The sequence below is a fragment of the Dendronephthya gigantea genome, unplaced genomic scaffold (assembly GCF_004324835.1).
Source record: "Dendronephthya gigantea isolate DGI-Jeju-01 unplaced genomic scaffold, DenGig_1.0 000038F, whole genome shotgun sequence".
NCBI lineage: Eukaryota > Metazoa > Cnidaria > Anthozoa > Malacalcyonacea > Nephtheidae > Dendronephthya > Dendronephthya gigantea.
Genome location: NW_021163048.1, coordinates 1,365,922 through 1,390,890, shown reverse-complemented (window position 1 = coordinate 1,390,890; position 24,969 = coordinate 1,365,922). Strand labels below are relative to the sequence as shown.

At 36.3% G+C, this 24,969-nt stretch overlaps 1 protein-coding gene and 1 long non-coding RNA gene across 2 annotated transcripts; both read left to right on the top strand.

The window, feature by feature from the left end:
- Positions 1-5,975: 5,975 nt before the first annotated feature.
- Positions 5,976-24,679, top strand: LOC114526219 (muscle, skeletal receptor tyrosine-protein kinase-like). Its single transcript, XM_028547740.1, has 13 exons — positions 5,976-6,377; positions 17,688-17,727; positions 18,988-18,998; positions 19,113-19,463; positions 19,734-20,042; positions 20,368-20,470; positions 20,570-20,730; positions 21,105-21,204; positions 21,322-21,482; positions 21,807-21,936; positions 22,151-22,323; positions 22,437-22,739; positions 22,960-24,679. The coding sequence occupies exons 1-13, from the start codon at positions 6,320-6,322 to the stop codon at positions 23,802-23,804; spliced, it is 2,745 nt and encodes a 914-aa protein (XP_028403541.1). The 5' UTR covers positions 5,976-6,319; the 3' UTR covers positions 23,805-24,679.
- Positions 12,523-14,050, top strand: LOC114526220. The gene is made up of 3 exons (XR_003687329.1): positions 12,523-12,982; positions 13,081-13,207; positions 13,924-14,050. It is a non-coding gene; the product is annotated as an uncharacterized LOC114526220 (long non-coding RNA).
- Positions 24,680-24,969: the final 290 nt, after the last annotated feature.

Sequence of the window (24,969 nt, the reverse complement as noted above, 5' to 3'; positions counted from 1 at the left end):
TACCGTTTACAAGAAATTGCTCCGTTTAACAAATCGTTTACAAAAAGAAGTGCAGTCAATGAAGATAATCCAAATTTAAAAAAGTACCGTCTATCATTCGCCAAAATGAAATATATTCGACAGAACTCTACTATATGGCGCATCCAAATCAAAAATTCAGATCTCCCTAATTGTAAAGACGTCGCCTTTGTCGAGTTTAATATTTTGTCATCTCACCAGCCACGTTGCAAATCCTGTAATTCGAAGCATTCTGAAAAAGATCAGGTGGATGGTGGAAGTTGGAGTGTCAACAAAACGAATTGTGAAATAAAAGCCAATTCAACTGACATGTGTGAAGATGTATTAGACAATTTTGGATTGGATTGTTGTATTGACTTTGTTCGGAAATGTTCCACATCACCGGACACCAAAATTCAAATCTGGCTCGGGGATGATTACTAAAATTAGATACTGATTACAAAGCTTAGCCTAATTTTTTGACGTTTGTATCAATTGTTTCTTTGATACTATCCATTTTGCAAATGCTTCTTATAGCAAAGCGAGATCTACTGTTTTTTTTGTTGACTTTCAGCAGCGGACAAAAGGATGGGTCATCATAGGACCTCACTATATATTTCGACCATATGCGCCGGAATCATTTCGTCGAAACATCGAAGACTGCTGCTTTTTGCATGAAATGTTATTTCATCAAGAATAAGGGATGGACTCTTATCCAATCTTACCTCTTACGAGATAACGATTCGTTTACAAAATCGTATAAACAAGGAAGCCGTAAATGAAGATAATCCATCCCATGAACAGTACCGTCTTTCATTTTCCAATATGGAAAGTATTCGACCGAGTTCTACCATGTGACGCATTATTTTCACATTATACCTAAACTCTTTATCTAAATATATATTAATGCATGCGAATGAGGATCTGCGGATGATATATTAATGAGTGACATGCTATATATATATGCAGCATGCATAGGCCATAGGAATAGGATGAAGTAAGCATACATATTATTACAACATTATCATGAATATTGATAATTCAATCTTTTCCCGCCACATGAGATTAGGGAAACGCAGTTAACTAGTTATCATTATATCATACGCCGAAAACAACGTATGCATGACAGCAAGGCTAAACAGCGAGACTTCGTCTGGCTTTCAATTGCTATATATTGATTATATTTTAAACTAAATACAATGTACAGCACCGTTAGGTAAGAAATTTAAATTCTTTACTAGCATTGGCATAATATTTACACAGTTTTGCCATACGTACACAAGGATAACATTGCCAAGTGTGTAAATTTGTGCCAACTAATATCGTTTCTATCCGTGTGCCGGTGCGAGACACGCTGAATATTGAATTAAACTAACATCGTTTGGCGCATTGTTACAGGCTATAATGCTTTACTTTACTGTTATCAGTGGTGAAATCATAAACTTTAAAAATGATTTTACTGAACCTTGCAATTGACAACTTTGCTCGGAAAATTTGTTTGTGCATGCGACCATGGCAAAAATCATCAATTGGCCAGCACAAAAATTCGATGGGGGAAACATTCATATGTTAAAATTCATTATTATTATTTTTTTGAAATCGACAGTTTTTGCATACAGTTGCTGGATGTGAATATATATGCCGAGTATGAGGTGCCAACCTCATCCATCGAGCCCGGCGGTTACGCCACTTGCCCGGCCCCTGAAACAGGCCAATACATATATCCTCGGGGGCTGTGCTTTACTAGGCACCGCGGATTTGTAGTAAAATGAATGATATATCACACTTAGTATACCTAGAATATATTCTGTTAGAATTATATACAGGCGTTTGTCCCTTTGCAATTTAACTGAAGTATAATTAAGACATGGGGCAAAAATCGTGACCTATGAAATGAGGCAGAGACAATTTTTTGAGAAAACATTATCATCGAAAACATTCTCGGCAATCGCATAGAATTTCGAGAGAAATTTTTAAAGATGGATGAATTCTACGGGTTTTATTAAATTTTGATATTATTAAATTTTTAACTATACGCTTTTGTGTCATTGTGTGCTTTGTACATCTAATAATAACACTAATTTACACAATTGTAATTTTCCAATTTTTTTTATCAGAGTCCGTCGAGGTATTGGTTTTTGTGATTTAATTTTTCTTTTGCTTCTATCAATTTGAGTTGGTCTTAAGGCGGCAGATCGCGTTAAAACTCGTGGCGTAGGAATATAGATAATCGAATGCGTGTACATAGATACGTAGCTCAGTTCATATTCTGTCGTCTCTCATCAGCCCTGTTTGTTAAAAGGCAAACATAATATAATAATATTATAATGAAAAACAAAAAGTAATAAAAATATAAAAAGGGCAAAATTTGTAAAGGCCCTGTAACACGCAGTGCAATTCTTGTTGGAACTTGCAATGCGATTCTTTTGAAAGATGTAAAAGTTTGGCAACTACCGAACCTTAATATAGGTACGTGTTTATAGCGAATACACTGTTGAGTGGCGGACAGTGCAACTCATAAAAACAACTGTTATACCTGCTGGTTTATTTCTTCTCAAGAAAACTATGTGCAACTCTGTCTCTCGAAACAAAGCAACAAGTTTTTTTTTCTTAAACTGATCAAGCTATTTTAAAGTAGTTCAAATAAAAAAGAGGACCCTTACTTTACTTTGCCTTTACTTTTACTTAATAATTTGCCTTTAGGGCCTTTTTGTCCCTGTAACTGAATTGTTAAGCCGCAATTCTCAATATACCTAGGCTTCAAACTTGGTATACCAAGTGATACATATACTTTGTCATGCAGATTGCAGATGTGTATCGATGAGACGCATGTGAGAAGATTGCAGAATGCGTATTCAGAGGCAAAATTTCACTTTTCGAAGTTATTCAATGGTTTCCTCTTTGATAGCGATATAGAAATGCACAATTGTGAACCAGTGATTACTGATTAGACTTTCGGGTTAAAACTTCATGAACATGCACCAATCTCTGCGCCGTGACGCCGTGTTTTCGCCAACTGTGTTCGGTCAATTTATCAGTGTAAATATACAGACTCCTTGCATGCCTTATGTAGTCTCGCGTCAGTTTAATTCCTATTGTATTTAGCAAATGAGCTGATAGTAAAAATTAGTAATATCTAAACGGCAGAGTTGCAAAAAGAGTTCAACTTTCCTCCGGTAGGATTTCAAGTTTTGAAAACCTTCCTGAAAATGACGTTACGCACGGGTAGATCCAGCACTAGTGCACTAATTTGCATCACAAAACAAAGTGGTTATTTTTAGCAGTTTTCTTGTGTCATGCAAATTAGTGCACTGGTGCTGGATCCACCCCTGACGTTACGTCACTGAGTCAAGTGGCAACCAGCATAAAGAAATATTTGGTTTTTTAGTACATGCATGTGATCAATTAGAGTGTTCAACTTTGAACCTTCCTCACAAACCTCATTCAAAACAAACCTTCCTCCGGGTGGTACCCGACTACCCGCGTACCCGCAGCTTTTTTGCAACTCTGCTTAACGGACTCAATCTTTTATATTTCATGCATGGCCATCAATGACCTTTCATATCTTTTTTGCGTTTATGCAATAGCCGGTAAAGAATATGTCATAGTCAGGTTTTATCGATCAACCCGTCGTTCATGTCTTGGATAAACATATTATATTTTCAAATCATGCGACCAATCGACACAAATTTCCGGAGTATCTTTTTTCAACAACATCAAACAAATATTATAGCTGATAGTTTCGCCATAAAAGTGATTTTGATGAATCGTAATGTCTTAAACAAGACATCTTGATGTTCCTTCTCGTAAAGATAAATAAGATAATTTAGGGAAATAATCCATAAAATTGATTAACTGGCTTTCCTATTGCATGGTTTGAATTTCAGTTTAACTTTTGATGTCCAGAATAATTACTCTCTTTTTCTTATTTGAATTCTTTAGTTTTCATTCGTTCGCTTATCTCTTGCTATTGGAAGTTCAGTTTTGGCATAAAAACTCAATGTCTTACAAAGTGATTGGTACCAAAGACAGAATACTGTATGGATACAGTTTTCGAAACATCACAGGGATGCTGACAATGGATCAGTGTCTGGCAAAATGTTTAGAAGACTGCAAATGTTTGTCATTTCAAATTTGTGATGACGATAAGCTGTGTCAACTGTGTTCCACCAACCAACAGCAAAATAAAGGATCGTCTTTACCAAGGAAAGGATGTACCAACTTTGTTTTTAGGAGAGAACAACAGGTTTGCTGGAAACTTCTTAGTTCGCAGTAAAGCCAAAAGGCCTAGTACGTTTAGTCAATAGATTTTTAACAAAGCCTTAATGACGTAGAATTTCTTTTCAACGGACCGCATTTCATGCATCGGTAACAAAGGTCAATAGAGATCGCCGAATGCCTGCGTGTGATGAAAAACGTTGTATTGGCTGTAATGTGGCTAAATATTCCTATTATTGTTTGAAAATCGAACTCGGTTTCTTGATAACAGTTTTCTGTCATTTTTAGACAAGAATGACTTGCATTCAAGACGCTAATTGTTGTCTGACTTCCCAACCTTGTGAGAATGGTGGTTTATGTGTTCCAACTTACCCCGCAACATCACTACATAGCGCTCGCTTTACATGCAAATGCAGACCAGGTTACCAAGGAGTTGACTGTAAAGAGCCAATAAGAACTTGTCGTGACTACAAAGAAAAAGGAGGTGGAATTTATTACATCTTCGAAAAGAATAAGACTGCTGCTTCTCGTTTTAAATGTCAGTTTCACGGCAAAAGAGCGTGGACCCTTATTCAATCTTACAACTTACAAGATCATGATTCGTTCACAGAATCGTTCATAAACGGAAATGCAGTGAATGAAGATTATCCGTATCATAAACAGTACCGTCTTTCATTTTCCAGAATGGAAAATGTTCGACAAAATTCTACGATGTGGCGCCTTTTTGTCACAAATTCAGAGAATAATTGCAGGGACGTCATAAGGTTGAACATTTTTCCACATGATCATCGATGCTCTGAATCATGTACTTCTGTAAAACAAAGTAAAAGAGTGGATGGAACTTGGTCTAAAGTCATCAATAACAATACCAATGCATGTGTAATAAAAAACAATTCAATCAGCATGTGTGAAAATGCAGTGGATAATTTTGGACTGCATTGTTGCATAGACTATGTTCGCCAATGTTCCACGTCAGGGAACTCAAGAATTGGAATATGGCTTGGGAATGACTATTAGAATCCAAGGGATTTTATTCATTTAAGTTTGTACATATTGGCTATTTAAAATCTTTAAAAATACATTACTGTGAATAAGTATTATTAAGAAAAGGTTAGACGCGTTTTATTTGTAACTATATTAGCTATATATATAATTGTTGATTATTTACTTAATATTACCCTTGTTTTTGGAAGCAGGCATCCGCTGATGAACACTTAAGTTTAGTCATTGACTCATTGTTAGTAACAGGCAGCCTCAGAAGTTACTTTATTGCGACGGTGATTGACGGTGTTTCATATTTTTCACAGTGTATAAGTAACTTCCGATATGCTTAGTTTTACAAGTTCATCCCTAAAAATACCCAATTTGTTGCACTCCGGTTTGGGCTGGTCTGAATTCGGAATTAAAAAATGAAAAGGAGTTAAAACAGGTGTTATACCAAACTCTGTATACGTAATCCTTAGTATCACCTTATTGCGCTAACTTATGGCTGAAACACCGTTTAATATATAATATTCACATTTTCCGGTCCCAACACAAACATCCTGGTAAAATGTACATCCGCTATTTAGACCTTATTTCGAAATCGTAAATTGCATTGGAATTGCATATGCGAATGCAAAAGGATCAAATCCCGCTTGAGACAACGAATTTCCGGTTGTCCTTCGCGGTGTCAGATCTATAAGAATGATCAGTCTGGAAAATTGAAAGGAGAATAAGCTCGTGCTTCATAAGATATAACATTACTTTTTCTTTCATTTACTTCCATCGTAGTTCGACGGATGTCATATTGTTACGTTGCACCCGTTTATTTCATACGTCATATCCTGTATCAGTAATAAGATCCATTGAACATTGCCAGATGAGTATCATATTAGCAGGAAAGCTCTTTAATAATGCCGTAAGCCTAGTGAACATAACTCATGACCTATTTAGTGAGTCAGTCAGTTTAATACCATCTGGAGCACCGCATCCTGATACAGCGTCGTGATCTTCCGAGGATTTCTTGAGAACTGCGCGCAGTCGTGATCATTGTGAATACGGAGTGGACGTTGGTCGCAGTGGAATTTAACACAGTCTGAAGTTTGTTATTAAATCAAGACTCATGATGTTCAACTTGTTTGTTGAGTTCAACTTTCTCACAGCTATCTTTCTCTTGGCATGTAAGTAATTATATGTAGATCACTTTGCGTGTGTCCGCTGTCTCTTTGTTGTAAGTCGTGTAATCATTAAGACATTACTGATTTATGCGATTGCGCTCTAAGAACGGGAGCTTGACTGTGTTTGCTGAGTTTACTGGGTGTGCATATATGGCGTATATCGCTAAGATCCACAGGGGCCAGATTAGCGCGTTATCTGTCGACAATCAACATCAATGCAGGAAGGCAATTATTTGTCCTTCTTATCAGTAAATCTAGACCTTTTACTGAACTTTATAAGGACACACACTGGCTTTATAGGCGACCTGAGTCGAACAGAAGCCTTTACGACTGCAATTTATAGAGGTTTGCTGTGAAATGGCATGAATGTGATAATGATTTTTCAGTATGCACTATACTGTGGCTGGGAATTTGCATCGAGCATGTTCTTCTGAACACTGATAATCTGTTGTTTGACCGTGCCATCTCTTCAGCGGCAATATTACTAGCAGACTACTCAAGATAGATTAGAGTAGTGCGGCAATTTTAAGATCAGACGTCGAATATTCTAACCTAGGGGAGCAATGAAAGGAATTCATGCTGTCACGTCGTGAAATCAATCAGTGGTTGACAACGGAACTATACTAATAACGCTGTTATTCACTTAACAAGCATGCCAAGCTACAACAAAGGAACATAATATTTCAGCTGGAGTGCTATTAAGTGTAATTTCGCTTGTTTCCAACCAAGCAGACAGACAGCATTGTCCTCATAGCGCCGGGAAGGTGAATGCGCAAAATACTAAACACGTAAACATGATATCACGATAAAAACACCAATCGTAAAAACAATATTTTTGAAATGAACGTTTCGCATTTTTTATTTAACAGACTCCCGCCGTTCATAAAACATTGTCTTTGTTGTTCAATTAAAGAATACTGTATGCAAGGCGTCTCACGTAATTACCGCCAATATATATCACTAATTCTTCAATTGTTTTCCCCTCGATTCTATTTCCTTATAAAAGAACCCGACCTCGTTGCTGAAGTTGAATAAATAACCCACTATCGCGATCTAGCAAGTTTACTTCGCCTCTCACTGTATAACAATCTACCTCTTTGAAGTTTAAAACTCTTTAGAAGTGTGCGGCCGCGCTTTCTTCTACTGTACAAGTTCTTAGATAACAATATAAGAAACAGATACTGTGAGAGCCAGCAACGCCATAAAATCTGATTGATTCAAAATTTATTTGTTTTTACTAAATAAAAATCAAAGGGCGATTATTATTGACGTATGCGGTCACACTGCATGCTTCTCTGTTCAAGTTCTGTTCATCTCTAGGGCTAGGCAATACAGTTCTTCTTAATGAATACAAATATTAAAGTTTATATTGATAGAATAAATTAGGGAGTTCATAGAGATATTGTTATCTTTGATACATCACTTTAGCGCGTCTTATCAGAATTCTGTTTTTGAAACGACTTTCTGCAAGCCTTGCTTATTGAAAAACTTGTTCTCTCGTGTTTCTGTTGTGCATTCGAATTCCTTAAAATTTGAGTTCGAGGTAGTAGAGCCACTCTTATACTTTCTTTGAAAAATACCCTTTGTCTATAGTAAAAGGTATGATGTCATTAATCTGTTCTTATACATACGATCAAAATTTCCGACTACCTGGCATATGTTTGCGCCTGGAGGTTTTGCGCGCGCGGAGGTCTTTGTCCTCGGCAACATACCTCGGCTATACATTCTGCTTAAAATCGCGTGTTAACAGCTTTTTCGACACCCGACTAATTAGACAACTTCAGGTCGCCAACGAGCTGTGAACTAGGCATCTTGTGCTTTTTCTATATATTCTTATCCCTTAACACCTCTTCACTGCTGTTATGGCTTATAACCTTTGCGCGGCAGCTCAGCTGATTCTTGCGCTTTCTCGTGTATGGAATATAATCAGTATTTAACATCCATATACAGTATAGGTTTGCCAATCTCATATAAACTTGTTGTTTACCTTCAAGTACGTGTAAGCTTGCTCGTATCACCTTACTGCAAAGTGTTTTACATACTAAGGAAATACGTATACGCCAAAAATCAATTATCCTATTTTATCTGCATGATCATATTCCTAATTAATATTTGCTCAATCATCTGCCTGACAAGCATGTGTTGAGTGAAAGGGTGACCCGTTCAAGCATGCTACAGCTAGTTTGTCTCGTTCGTCAGGAAGATATCCGATTATTGTAAATATTGTTGTCTTATATGATTTGTTTATTCGCTCAATGACAATGTTCGCCGGCATTGACCCTCGCGATAACACTTTTAATTCCTTTTTTATAATTTACAAAATCAATATAGAACACTATAAATCATGAGCATGGCCATTGCCTGTTTGCAGAGTAACATGGAATTGTTACCGGAGATAAAGTACGGCTGAATCAGAATATTTCGCTTACTTGATACCTAATTTTTGGTTTTATTTCATTTTGTAATCATTTCGTAATGCAATGTGCATGCCTGCTATTGTTTTCCATCTACATAGGATATAGGTTCAACATCATAAATTCAAATGACAAACTAGCTATATATACATATATATCTCAATATATAGCAGTTCCGGTGTGGACTAAACAATGTTCAAAACAGAAACGAACAAATTTTTTCCGCTTTTAACGGGTGAAAAACTGCGTTAAGTGTATGCTATGTGTGACTCCCTGCACCTAGCCCAATTTATATAATTCAGTGGTATAATAGATTATGTTTTTAGAACTCTAATACACTTCTAGATAAACGATACCGAAACAGAGTAGGCATACATCTGATCGATCAATATCGTCTGCATGACATGCAACTATGCTGTCCTTACCGCTTATTTCTTATGATACCACGTAACTGAGGGAGTTTAGAATCTTCGATGTGGTCAGCTCAACGTCGCTGCTGCCATGATTTTGCTCAATATCGGACAATAAAATTTAACTATGCTGCCTCACTTTCTAAAGCACTTTTAACAATCAAACAACGCTTCAGGAACTCGCGAATATAAATGTTATAAAACATGCAGTTATCACGACGTCGCAGCTGCCTTCATAAGCCGTGAAAATGTCTCATTTAACGGCGTCATAACTCATAAGACATATGTATGGCAGTCAGGCAGTGCTGTCGTGGGACCATAAGTTATTAATACCTTTTGTTTTGTACATGCACGAGGTGTCTCTTTGTTTTACAAGCGCGCGCGTCATAATGCATGGACATGGTTATGATGATCTGTCGATTAGAGTCCGTTGTTTTAGCGAACATATACAGACATACGCTTCTTAGATGGGCAGTGTCAATTAACATATATATGTACTTGCATTTGTTAAATAATTGGCCGTATTCTGTATCTCATATATGTAGCTATAGTCATATACCTGAGTGCGGTCAGCATTATTTATATACTTTAAATACCATACCGAAAGAGCTCCTAGCACGATTTCATTTCAAAATAATTGTCCATTTGCGTTTCTCTCACTCGTGAAGTGTTAAGGGTACTATGGATGGTAGTCGGTGCCAATTTACTACATAGCTATTTGTTTTCCTCATTGGCATGGAATGTTTTTGAAAAACACTTGTTTATGAAAGAACTACTGGAATCAATGTTTGATGCCGTGCATGATTCAAGTCGTAATCAGAATATGCCTTCTGTAGTAGATATCAGTTTTGACAGTCTGAGTAACTTAAAACTACCGTCTTGAAAATTTTCAATTGACCTTGCAACATACTCAAGTATAAACTTTGACCATCACTAACAGTGATAGCATATATATACTAATATAGTGATTCTATTCTTGCTTCGGCCCATGAAACTGGGTGTTTATATTAAAAACATGTCACAGACATCGACATGCTGTAAATATTGAGCTTATGATATTGAAATTGTTTATTTTAGCATCGTGTGATTCGGTTAAGCCTTCAAAACCCTTTCAACGAATGCCTAGTCTTTTTGTAGATCATCTGTCATTTCGTTTACCAATTAGGCTCGCAATTAAGTATAATGTTTTACCGAAATCAAGCGTAGGTAAGGGTTACGATTGTTCCTTGTCTTTGATTTGCCCTAATAACGCTTTCTTTGTACGTAGAATATATTTTTCCCCCTTGTTTGTGTAATAGATTTGTTTTGCGATCGCTTTTAGCAAACAGTGTGATTAATCCAATATCGAGTTATTCTTCTTTTATTTCGTTTGCGCCCCACACAAAGAAGACTTTCGAATATCATTAGGACCAGAAACCACCTGAAATATAAATTAACCTCAAGCCAACGACGTTTTTTGTGGTTGGAATATATTAGCTTGGTACAGTGTTGAAGGTTCTAGGCATTTCTTGGCTTCGGCTTCAGACAGCAACCAGACGACAAGCATTTTCGCTCTCACTCTGTCTATGTTTATATAAGGAGATCAGTGGAAAAATCCATGCGATACGAACTTATTAAGCCATTGCCTTGCATGAATCGTTGCACTCAAGAATACATAAGAGGGATAATAAGAGGGATAAAGGAACTCTACATAAGTGGGAAATTGTGGGGTTGCAAAAGAACAGTACTTGAATGGGTGTTGGTTGTCATTTAAATAATGGATTTTAACACTGGCTAATGCTAAATGTCAGAATGTGCCAAAGTCACAAGTGCATGAAAGAACAATTGTTGAGAAAACAGAATGGAATAAAATTCTATATGCAAGTCATTATTTGGAGTCGGTATTTCACACATACTCGCTTTAGCTCAGTGTTATGGCAGTGGAACAATAGTTTTTTGAGACCGCCCAGGGTTCATCAGCTCTGTTGTTGCTAACACTTGCTGTTTTGTATCATTATATTTAACCTACAAGGACATATGTGAAATAACATAACGCAGTCTCATAGAGAGTTCTATCACGCAATTGACATTAAATAGAAGCTGACAAAATGACCATTGAAAGTACTTCTGGCGCCAAAGGCAACTATAGACGTATTGCGCATAGGAAGACGTTTTCTCGATTAGCAATATAATATCCGTTTCCTAGCTTTGTTCCTCTAGGCTCTACTTATCATAAGTACTTTTGAAACTGATCACAAAATTGAACATCCTTAGATGTTCTACAAACTACGGTTTAAACGTGTTGGTTTTGAGTAGTTACATGAGAGAATTCAGTTAAACGTGTTTCAGAGTCATCAGTATTTTTTTCTTTGTTTTGAAAACCAATGAATGAAAATACCGTAGGACAGTTTAACCAAGGTCTACGATGACGCAACACCGAGAAACACGATTGCACAAAGGCATAACTTCTGTAAGTCATCACACAGATATCACGACATTATGGCACCGGTGTTTTCAGCCTACAAATATTTGAACAATTGTTAACTAATGAAGTTCTGTTTGCAATATTTGATCGCAAGGTTAATGCATCTGTCTTGTCGTGCGATATATGATGATTCCTTGTATAAACAGGATGTCTCAATTCCTTATGTAAATTGGAACAGTATAAGTTTGAATTTGTTTTAGGCTGACATGCACTTGCAGGATATCACGTTCCAATGTGAATTTGAATTTTTCTTAGATCCTATTTCAGGAACTGTTAAAGATTTTAAAACATCGGGAAAATAATTGCTAAATTGTTCGTCTACTTTGCAAATTATGGCTGTAATAGAAACATCCATGCATGTGCGTGGCACTTCAAACAGCGTGTCAATGTAAGTAACTTTGCTCTGGATAAGGTAGAGGATTATTTTGCATCATTATGTTAAAAGCTTGATGAATCTTGTAGATCCTATTTCACATAGTTATTCAAAACACATCGTAAGGTAATCAACAGTCTTCCTGTTAAAGTAATAAGAATCTAAAACAAATTACTTTCCCATCAGGCGTTCCCTTTATGATGAAATTTATCTCTTCTTAATAGCTTTTGTAAAATGCGTTTTTTACATTATATTATCTGATAGGAGACAAAGTGCCCCATGAGAAGCTTTAGGCAAAGGAACATTAATTAATTACCGTTGCTATACACTATACCGCGAGGTATTTCAATTATTTTTCCGATTCGAATCACGGGCTGGGTCAGACTGTTTTGACCGCTTTTCGAAGAGATGTCGGTAAAAATAGATTTCCCATGCATGCATTGGTTTTTAGAATCTCGTTCTTTAATAGTGCACTGTTAGGGACCGCGCGCGTTCGGTGGCCTGTTATTGGAATTGGCTAATTTCGAACGGAAAATAGCCCATGTTTAACCCAAGATAACTTTATAACTAAAGGCTATTTTGATTTAATTTTTTCGTGTGTTTGTTAAAGAAGGATAGATCTAAAACACAAGGCAATTTTAAAAGTCCAACAAGCTCAAACAAGAATTTAATTTGCAATGGAATAAGTTGAATTTTGAGTATCGCGACGCCATCGAAATCATGCGGCACCGGCGTGCGACGATGACATGTCGTGTTCAAACGTAAATCCGGAGTGATCTCTGGGGTCATATGGGACAATATTGGTATCAAAAGAAAGAGGAGAACCTCAGCTATCCACCAATGTCCTATTCTTTCGAGTTTTTGACTTGGAAAGATTATTTCATGCGAAAAACAAGACTTTTTTGTGTTTTTAAACATTTTCTGGTGCGAAATGTCAGAAGAATCAGGTAAATTCGAAATATTTAGACTTTAAGCTTTCATTTGATGTGTATATTTTAGTATTAGAAAGCGGAGATCACTCCGGATTTAAATTTGAATTTTATAGAAATCCGAACGAATTTCGCCACGCCATTGAGCACTGTGAAAGAAGCATTATGTGAAAATTGTCGCAACTTTAACGACGACGATTTGCGTTTGCTTATTTGGAAATGGGGCGAAGCCTGGCTGGAAAGGTGAGAATAAAATTTGTTTTAAATTGTTGTCGAAAATATTTGAAATCAGTAGTTGTATCGAGGGTAACTAAGGTGACATGGTTAAAAAAAGCCTTCTTATACTGGACAATGACATCATCCCACCTAAATATATAAGCAACCTGAAGCGAAAAGTTATAAGAGTAATTGAGAAATGTCCAGATGGTAGGTGCAGCATTGTTTCAGATCTCTATTAAGTAAACAGTATTTCATTCGGCATTGGTGAAGAATGTGAAAAGTATGGTATAACTGCTGAAATGCTAATTAATTTGCTGGGAGGTGATGCAAACCAGGCTAAGAATAGTTTAGAATACATAGAATACATATTACAGGGAAAATTAAGATTAATTAACCTAGAGTACTCTGCTAACATGGTTGTTATGTATTAAAAATGAGAATGAAGATGTTGACTTAAAAGTATTTCATTCTGCTGTTGATCATGTTAATGAGTGGAAGCATAACCTAATGAGAAATACAGGTGAAAATGCATGTGAAGAGTTTTTAACCCAAATATTTAAGTTCCCTAAGAAGGATAACTGGCACTGTAACACGAAATATGCCCAATTTTGCGTGGCATGAAAGGACATTACTCATTAGTAGACATTACTAGTTTCTTCAAAATTCACTTTTTAAATGGGCAGATTTTAGAATGTTTTAAAATAATTTTAATTAATTCATGTTTATTGTTCTATTCTTAGTATTCATCCCTATCATACTGTATAACATGGTCATGGATTGAAAGTGTTAATGGCTTCAATTTTATGGATCCTTAGGCTTAGCCTGAATCAGTAAATGAGTCACAAGAACAGTATGTAGGAAAATGTATCTGTTTAACAGTCCAGTTTCATGTACATAGTCCAGCAGTTTTTATGTCCAAATCTTTGAAAGGTATTATTATTATTATTATTTGTAAAAATAATTATTTTCCTATGTGAAATGCCTAAAATAAATAGATTCACAATAATGTGACGTCATCTGTGACGTCATGGATCCGTTGTGTTGTCATGGAAACAGGCATGTGGAGTTCATTCCGAATTTTTTAGTGCTTAAAGTAACAAAATTGTTGAAATATTTCATTATAATGCTCAGGATAGGAATATAGTAATACAAGGTTACTATAAACTGTAAACTTACAATGACGTCGTTGTGACGTCATCAAGTTTTCATGGTAACACAATTTTGTAACATTGTTTGAACAATTATGACAACATTGATGTATATATGTCATAGAGTACGTTACTATAAATTTTATAAGTCATAAATTATCTACTTGCACTTCTCGTAAGCTTTTTTGTCATTTAATGACGTCATAATCGTTGCCATGGCAACGATAAGTGTCCGATTGTTACATCGTATTGTGTCTTTACATACAACCAGTCGACTCTGAAAATTTCGTGGTGATTGGTTAAAAATTCTAGAAGTTATACCCTTTTATGTTAAAAAAATAGTTTAAAGTCGCGCATTTTGGTGCCATGTTAAACACCTAGTTGTAACACCTTTACACCTACGCATCTTCCAAAATTTGGCCTAAAATTCCGACCTTTAAACTGTCATAACTTTTGATTGCCTTAACCGATTTTGATGAAACAAACACCAAAATGTTTCAAATGACGAGATGAATCAAACTAGCGTATTTGCGGAGCCCCCCTGTAAATTTAATTTTTTCACTGTTATCCCTAGCACTGTTATAATCTTTAAGTCGTGGGAAAGGATGAGGCACTCCAAGATAAAAATATCCATCGATATCTGAAAATGCTCTTTCGATAACTATCTAATTATTATGAGCTATATAAGAATAACCAGAACGAATACTGTTTAGTAGTGGGTGAAAATGTTTGCCGATATAGCTATAAAATTATACAAATATCGATGGCAATGTCGAGACAAGGTTATGCACAAAAACTTAGGGAATAGTTTCAAATTTAGCCATTTCCATAGTTAAAACTATGAATCACTCAGATATAAGAGTAAGTATATATGCACATACTCATAAATCATAACGGGCGATAAATAAAAGTACTCGAAGGTGAGAGCTGGAATTTTCGAAATGCTATTGTCGTGCATGTGTCTAACGGTTTTTCAAAGTCTGTAATCCCACTTACTACAATTATATATAAGATTAGTTCAAAAAGATCATTAGTAAGCTGAAGACAGATTTCTCTGCGTTGACAACTGTGTCTGACATTTCAAACATTGTTTAGCCGTACTCAAAATATTGCCTCATAACTTTAATACCCTATTTATATCTCCAGTGACTATATGTAACTGTACACAAGATGTATAGCTGTTCTGCGACTAAAGACAATGCAGTTTGGGCTCTCCTCATACCCGAATGACGTAACATGTAAATCGTAGGATTACAACTGTTTAGCTGCATGCTATATACTGAAACAGACATGCAACATGTCCTAAAAGCCGACACTTCATGTACACTCCGCGAATCTCCGTATAAAGCTTGGAATCATCGATATTTAACCGTCATGCATTACAATCTTCAAGATAAAAAAAGGCAACAATTAACCATATTTTAGGCGGCTTTTATATGAAATCAAGATGGAATCACGAATTTGTCTCTAACCAATACATATAAGTATAGTCAAATGGAAAAGGCGTTTGTTTTATTGGTTTAAGGCTTATATTTTCTTTAAAAGCATTCTTCATTGGTGGTTTCCCCTTAGTTCTCGATTGTGGGAAAATTAAAAAAATTGCACGATGTGTGAGTCCGATAAAGACTAAAACTTTGAAGTTGTCCATCAGCACTCTATTTTGACGTCACCTTAAAACTAGAATAATGTCGATAAGCGTAGTCGGACAATTTTTGTAAGTGCATGATGTCAAAAGTATTGCATTTAACACTGCATGATACTTTATTTGGTAACATGAACTGATTTAACCTACCGTACATAGACCATACTTTTCTAAGTACTCTCGAGAACTTCAAGAATCAACTACTTGGAAAGCCTGTCAAGATCTTTGTTTTCTACTGGATAGTTATGAGGATCTTTTCTCCGTCATAGAAATTTGGCTAACTTCCACACGAGATAAAATAATAATTTCGTCCACTTCCCGTCAATTTTAGTATATATACACATTACACAATGTTAATATAGCAGCATAGTGATCTCATCTTTATTCTCTAAAACGGAAATAAATCTTTCACATCCCGAGCGGCATAAATATATAATTTACCATTTAATAATACGCATTAACCCGAACAATCAACATCTTGTTAACTCAAGATATTGGCTTTGAAAAACAAGAAACTATTTTGCGCTGATATTTCGATTCTCTTTCAAAGCCACTGGTCAGAATTGAAGCGTATCCTGTGTCAGCACATGAAGTTTTTCATCCTTTGGAGTTAAAAATGTATAAGTCTATAGTGTTCTACGTTCTATGCTTGTGGTTAAGTAGTGAAGGTAATTGCTTTTCTTTGGTTCTTTTTGCATGCGGCAGAATGTTTATATATTCGCAAATATGTGCACTTGGTCATAACAACGCCAATGTAATTAAGCGTTGCCTTTTCGACTTTCGTCCATGTTTTTTCTGTCACTCAACAAGCATTAAACGATTTAAACGAGTTATTACAATCACGTTGAGCTGGCGTGTGAAATCAACCGTTGTTTGTTTATAGTATACTTATCCCTCTTGCCAGTGTTACATAAGATTTTTTTGCATGGAATGAAATTTACATATGTTTATTGGAAACGAAGCGAGAGGTCTCATATCACTGAAACATTGAAACATGAAGGGGTCTTTCAAAATTTAGTCTTGACAGTAATAATAAAGCCGTGGAACGTCGCTAATTGAAAGAACAGATTTGCAATTTAGCAAACTGGGCTATGGCAATTTTTGATGTGCTGAATGCTTGATGTAAATATAATAATACTGTTTTATAAATCTCATTGCTAACGACAGATTAATTAACATCGCTGTGGAAATCTCCATGTATGGGATTGTTTGGATTGGGTAATGAATATACGGAATGACTAGCGAATACGAAACTTTAAATTTCATCAGTGGATATAGCACATGCATAGGAATTTGCGCTGAAGACCAATGGCATAATTTAAGAGTAATACATAAATAATAATCATCCCCCCCCTCCACCTACTATATTGTGTTTGATAATCATCTCCCCCTGCTATATTGTGTTTAATAATCATCTCCCCCTGCTATATTGTGTTTAATAATCATCTCCCCCTGCTATATTGTGTTTATCAATCATCTCCTCCTCCCCCTGCTATATTGTGTTTAAATATCGAACAGAAGAACGATGGGGTGTTGCTACATCTTAAAACGTTAGGGGGGAAGTATGCGACGATGGGGTGTTGCTACATCTTAAAACGTTAGGGGGGAAGTATGCACCCCTGCATCGATTGATACATGCTTGAATTGGCCCTGAAAGCGTATCTATAGTAATGAATTTGGCCATCTTTTTAATAAAAATCTTCCTAATTTACAGGTTTTACTTCAGTTCAATGTTCGGTCGCAGGAGGTTCGAAGTAAGTTTGTCTTTTTATTACATATTTTTCCTCACCACACACTATTAATGATGGTTAAAAACCATTACTCCCGTGTTTAACGTGAATATGCGAACTGAAATTGCTTTAAACCACTGATGTATATTAAAACTGGATAACCTATTCCATTACAAACTACTTGAAACGTACAGACCTTATCCGGCCTATCCCCACAACGGCATTGGCATTGATGATAACCATGCATCGCAGTCCAGTTATATACCTGGGACCGGTTGTTCGAAAGGCGTTTAGCTTAAACGGTGGATAAGCCAAATTTTAAAAATACTCTCATATATCTTGTGAATGACTGTACCTGCATCTTATGCATTAGATATGTACTCTCATTGAAAATTAAACTATTTACATCGAAATATTTCAGCTCAGTTGTTCAATAAATAGATAATTTTGTTTTCTATTTTGAACTTATCCACCCTTTAAGCTAAACGTCTTTCGAACCCCTGTACATCAGGGGCCGGTTGTATCAAGCCCGTTTAGCTTAAACGGTGGATAAGTTCAAAATAGGAAGCAAGTCTATCGTTTTATTCAACAATCAAACTAAATGTTTTCAACCTTAATACAAAGATACTGTTTACAACTACATATTCAGTGCATAATATTCAAGTTGACTCATTCAAGAGAGATGTAAAAGTGTTATTTAATTTCGATTTATCCACCGTTTAAGCTAAACGGGCTTGGGGCCGGTTGTCCAAAAGCCGGTTAGCTTAACCCTGGGTTAAATCAATTCTATACATTAATTTTTAATCCCTTCAGTGTTTACAATGTTGAAGTTTGTAATAGTTTTTCATAAATATTGGACCGATAGAAGTCGTATTTTCCAAAGTTTTATAAACAAACAGTGGTTCAGAAGCACAAAGGGGTTGGCGGCTTGGCGCCAACCTAGCTTTGAACAGCTGGCCCCAGTGCCTTAAGTCAAGTGAGAAAAAGACGTTTTCGGTATTTTTCGTATTATATCCGCATAAGCATGAGACAGCAAGGTAAGACAAGGCTGTATCCCAATTGTTTCGCCTTGTAAATGTATAATATAGCCTTTGGTTAATGGTGATCATGATGGGGAGGGACTGTATATACTGTATAGTATACTGCATCTTTGCGGATTTAAGTTGTGATACGTGGTGAATCGCAATCTTTAATTATTTCTGAGTTTAGCAATATATAAGTAATAAACCATTTTTGTTTTTATTGATGTAGACTAACAATTAACTCTTTTTCTCAATTCTATAGGAGTGGAAAAGGTAAGAATACAATCTTCTTTTTTTATATATATATTATCGCGCATTCTTGCTATCGGGGAACTGGGAACTTAAAAATCGTGTATTAATCATCAACTTTTCCTTGATTATGCACAGGGTGTACTAAAGTCTTAACTGATTCTAGTGGCGTCATCCTATCTCCAAACTATGGTCAAAAATACCCGGGAAATCTTGCTTGCACGTGGACAATCAAAGCACCATTGGGCAAGAAAATAAATCTATACTTCAAAGATTTTGTGGTAGAAAAGAGTCCGAGCTGTCGATTGGACTACCTTTTATTGTTCGATGGTCGAAATAACTCAGCTCGTTTGGTTGGTCGATATTGCTCGGCAAGACCCGTACCATTTACGTCATCATCTAATTATATTCACTTGGGATTCTATACTGACGTATCAATAGGATATAGAGGATTCTTTGCCCAGTACAATACATCAATAGCAACAGCAGGTGATTATGCAGTGTAACAACATAGATAGATGTAGAGGAATGATTTGAAGGATTGACACTATGCAGAATCAAATGAAAATTTAATTTATGTCATTTTGATGGCAATCTACCCGAAAAATATTCCGCAGGCTGTAAAATTTTCGAATGCTCTAGGTTACGGAGAGGGGTGGAGGTGAAGTTATTTCAAATGACATTTTTCATCTCAGACCTTGGATCTGATCTAGACGTCTGATTCTTACGTTTTTACATTGTTTTTTGTATACATTGTAGAGAAACCAACTACTTGGAAAAGTCGTCCAAAATTTAAAAGCACCATTTTAAACAAGACGGCTATTGTTGGTGACACGGTGGGACTACACTGTGAAGTCGAAGGCACGCCCGAACCAGCAATAACTTGGAGGAAAGGATCGCAGATATTGAAAAAAAATAACAATGTATTTATTAGCAAAACTTCATTCAAATCAACTTTGATTATCAAAAAGGTTGGTAAAAATGACAAAGGAAAGTATATCTGTCAAGCTTCAAATGGTTTTGGGCCATCCATAGAAGCAAGTGGATCACTGGTTGTTAAAAATAGACGTAAGTTGTTACTTGTTAGTGCTGTAGACAATGGCTGATTATAACGTCATTGAAGCAATATAATTCTATAAGTTCGACCTTAACCATATAACATAAGTATGTTAGTATCTGACTGTGCAGTCATTTTTAATCATGCAGGGGCTAATCCGCCCCTGCATGGCTGTAGAACTTCAAAATGAAATGATATATGTGAAAATGGCTTGATCGGATATCGAATCTAAGTTATATATCCATATCAGAAAGTGAGTCGTGATAGATTTCAACAATACAGTATTTCTTCATACTAGTATAGTGCCACTAAGAATTTGCGAAATTGTCTTCACAGAAATCCCTCTTATCGCAAATATAACAAAAAACCAAACAGTATCTGTTGGAAGAACAATTGAATTAATATGTGAAGCTGAAGGACTCGTTCCTATGGAAATGACGTAAGTCCAATAAGTACAATACTATGTGAAGATGTTGATGGTCAAAATTTGGGGTGGGGTGTTAGATCGATGTTGTAAATTTGTTTTGTCCATTTGAAGGTTTCGAGAGAATGATAAAGATCTGAAGTCAATCAAGTGTGAACAGAGTGTTGGGTGTAAGATTCAGCATAGTAAAATGTTTGTCGAAGATACGGTTATTACATGTAAAGTGTGGAACACTGCTGGCAATACAACGAGGCATTTTAACATCAAAGTTGAAGGTAACTCATAAAAAAGTGTTGATAAAATTACATAATGTTCAACCAGTTCTAAGGCAGTAGTTGAGATGCAGTTTTGGTGTAAGAAGTAGTCATGGAAAAAATAAGGAAAAGGGATAAACATTAGTCGTTAACAGAAATAAATAACGAGTCATTAACTTCATATCGTGAGGAATCTTCACGTCATTTAAAGATTGACGGGTGAGGAATTGTCAAATCAAGTTGACATTATTCATGCAATCTCAAATACTACAAAAAGTATAGGTTTTCATCCGCCCACACAATAGACCACAAACATTTTGCGAGAATATATATAGGCCTATGATTTTTCTACGATAATTTCTGTTCAAGATTGTTAATCTTTTCAAAAATTTTAGGGCCACCAGTTATCATCCGTGCACCTGAAAACCAGACAGTTCAACGGGGTGATGCTGTCAATTTTACTTGTGAGGCTATTGGTAAAAATCTAAAAATCAGGTAACTGTTATACAGTAAACTAAAATTAACGTTTTATGGCATACCAACAATAATCGACTTACATGAACTGAATTAATATATCTTACGATTTTTTGTGTTCGTTTCTCATTTATTCAGTTGGTTAAAAGACGATAAACCAAAATCTGATGGGGTTTTTACAAGAGAAGGTCGTTCTGTACTTTCGTTTTCGGTAAAACGGAATGCAACATTGACATGTATTGTGGAAGGACAAGATGGCAAGACATCCAAGAAAGCTCGAGTGTTAATTATCAAAAAAGGTGGGATTACCTTAATATTAAGATGATTTGTAACCGAAAAGAAATTTTTCGGCCTGCGCGATATTTTGTGGTGATCACCACTCAGAAATTTAAGTTTATTTCATATATTGTCAATTTTATCTTAATTATTTCGGACCTATAGCTTCACGTTTTTTATTAGATTACTGCATCTACTTTGTGAATTTTTACTCTCATTCAGCTTCTGTATTCTGCTTAGACAATTGAATGTGTAAGAGTAATAGATGATGACATTATCCATTTACGAAAAAAAGGTTTATTACGCATGCAGGGATTGGTAAATTTTCTTTTCTTAATCTTTATCAGAAACAAAAAAACCAACGCCGATGAGACGTCGGCTGAAGTTCTCCAAGTCACCAATGAATGTAACTGTAAAACACAAGGATTCTGTAAGACTGCAGTGTCAGGCAACAGGAATGCCTCCGGCCTACATCAGGTAATAATAAAAATGAGGTCGGAATGAATTAATGAACATTGGATAGTTCAAGGATATCTTGAGTGGTACGGTATGACGCCGCCATGCAGGCCTCCAGTTAAGTTCCTGAGATTGAAGTTTTAGAAGAGACTCCAATATATATTACTACAAGCTTATGTGCAACGGAAAACCTTGAAATTGAAACTTTATTAATCTTGAAATGTTTTCATCCTAGCTGGAATCTTAATGACACAAAAGTGAAGAAAATACCAAGCCTGTCAACAGAGGGACTGTCGACTCTGGAATTAAAATCTTTAAAGAAAAGTGTTATCGTAACTTGCATTGCAAAGAATGATTACGAAACAATCCAATCAAATACAGTTCTAATAACCGTCGATCAAGTACCAGGTAAGTGTATTGCAAAAGACCTTTCTCATATGAGGTTAAACGTCATTACGGTAAACTTCCAGTCGACTTGTGTGCAGGACGAACTGTTTTTTTTATTCCCTTTTCATCTTTAGGCCCCAAGGTCGAAGCCCAAAAATCGGACACTTTGAACGATGAAATAAAATCAATCTTGGGGGCTGGTGGCGGTGTCTTAGTCCTTACAGGATTCATCATTCTATTCATCGTTCTTCGACGAAAGAGAAATAAGGAAATAGAAAAAGAAAATCAGAGGCCAACAAATGAAACAGCTGCTGGCAGAGAGGACGAGGCTCTTATTCTGAATCCAATTTTGAGCAACAAAGAAACACCTAAACAGGGAATGGAAATGTTACATTATCCACGAGATTGTATTGAGCATACTGACACCTTGGAGAATGGTAAGTTTTATATACATGAATTAATTCATTTAATTATTCGCGGTATATGCTATATAGGCCTGAAAAAGCATTTTGTTGTTCACGGTTGACTAAAGAACCCGACACAATAGGAAAAAATAGGTACGCGCGGCGCACGTCCAGCATTGCAAGTCCAACTCAGCATTGCAAACTTTAAAGCTCAATGCGAAACAATGAACTAATGCTAGTATATTTTTATTAGGAACGCACATTGAGATGTTCCTGGGACGTGCGGTAGATCTGCCATTTACACCTGGAGAGGTAAATGTTGTTGTTCGATCACTCAAAAACACTGATCCCTCGGAAGAAGTGAAAGATGATTTCGACCTCGAAGCTTCAATGTTGGCAAATTTGGTTCACCCAAACGTGGTACATTTAATAGCGGTTTGCATCAAAACATACCCGCTCTGCTTGGTCTTTGAGTACTCCACTCATGGGTTTTTAGACGAGTATTTACAGGATTGCGACCAAAACGAGCTCAACAACAGGGGGAAAACAAAACTACCAGCTGAAAGAAACTCGCTGACTGACCTAGCAACCGTTGATCGATTATCAATCGCTAAACAACTTGCGTCTGGAATGAAATATCTCAAGGACAAAGATTACATACATCAAGAATTGCGGGCTCGTAACTGTCTCGTATTCAAAGACCAACACGTGAAGATCGCAAATCTTGGTCTGCATTGGGCAAAACCAGATCAAAACTTCTTCGTAATGGAACCCGAGGAGAAACAACGTTTTCCTGTTCGTTGGTTACCGCCAGAGGTTGTACTATACGGGGAATACACGCACTCCGCAGACGTATGGTCCTATGGTGTGCTGCTCTGGGAGATATTCTCGAACGCACAGCTGCCGTATACCAGCATCAATGACAGTGACGTAGTTAGTTACGTACGCGGTGGTAATATACTACCACGACCTAAGATATGTCCAGACGAAGTTTACGACGTCATGAAAACTTGCTGGGAATTGGCGCCTTCAGAAAGACCAGATTTCAAGTCTTTACAGGACAGAATGACCGCACTACACGCTGGTGTGCCTGTTTAACAATGTAAATACAGTAGCTGTATGTCACAACAATGAGAGCATGCATGTTGCAACAGCGCTTCGATTCATATTTATACTAGAAACTGATCCAGAATTGAAGACGACTTCAGTAAGTATCTATAAGGGTGAGCTCATTTTATATACGGCTAATTCAACAAAGGTGGCATTCTGAAAGGCGTATGTGAATGCGATAAACTTTGACGCAATAGAGCCCGATATAAAATTTCAGTTGCTCAGACTCTAGGGTTAAGGTTTGCGGAAAACCCTGTACTGAATTAGCTGTATCTGGGAATAGTTACATAAACGCGGCAAATCTGTCAAAATATTATATTCTCGGAATACTTTGTCGCTGGCCTAAAATTTAGCAAGAGAGTTTTTAAACTTATTAACAGATATAAGATGAAAAAGTACGCAGCATGCCCAGTCCCTGGAGTGATCTCGCAACATCAATACGTCAGACCGGTCTATTTGGCTTGCATTTTTAGGCGAGTTCTTAATCGTACATATAGTAATAGTACGATATCGTACACAAATCACTATGCTCGCTATTCTGTAAAATATCTTACCTAGAAATTAAACTGGAACATGAATGATATAACTATCTATATTAGATAAATTCAAGCTGATACAGTGTGTAGAGCTTGTAACTAAATCAGTTGAAGATAGAATGCCAGGATGAGATTTGGGATTGTTTTCCTCTAGCACGGCCTAGAAGAACCGGACAGTCGACAACGTAAGTTGTACACAGATTCCAAAGGCTTGAATGGCATGTAGAAATCAGCGAAGTTTAATTAAATAATTATTTATTTGTCACTGTATAGAGGCTAAATAACACATTGTTTTGAAATAAAAAACGTTATTCTTGTTTATCATTAGGAGAGCGTTCATATTATTACGTCCAATACATGAACGAAAATGCTAACTGATACACATTCTGAATACACTCCCTTATTGGTAATGACACATATAGAGGAGGTGAACTGTCTAACGCCATACATTTTTCACACACATGTTTACAGTATACATTATATTTAACATATTTTATTATATATATTTACTGTGAAGATTTCTTTGGATTAATGGCGATATGTTTAAAACCATGCAAAAGCAGGATTTCGCAAGTATTTTATCAAGAAGCTGGGCCATTAGTTATCGCGAGATAAAT

Excerpts from the sequence above, each read along its gene's own strand:
- LOC114526219 (XM_028547740.1), top strand. The coding sequence starts at position 6,320 with ATGATGTTCAACTTGTTTGTTGAGTTCAACTTTCTCACAGCTATCTTT. Across the intron at positions 19,464-19,733 it reads TACATCAATAGCAACAGCAG|AGAAACCAACTACTTGGAAA; the intron begins GTGATTATGCAG and ends TATACATTGTAG. Across the intron at positions 21,937-22,150 it reads ATGCCTCCGGCCTACATCAG|CTGGAATCTTAATGACACAA; the intron begins GTAATAATAAAA and ends TTTTCATCCTAG.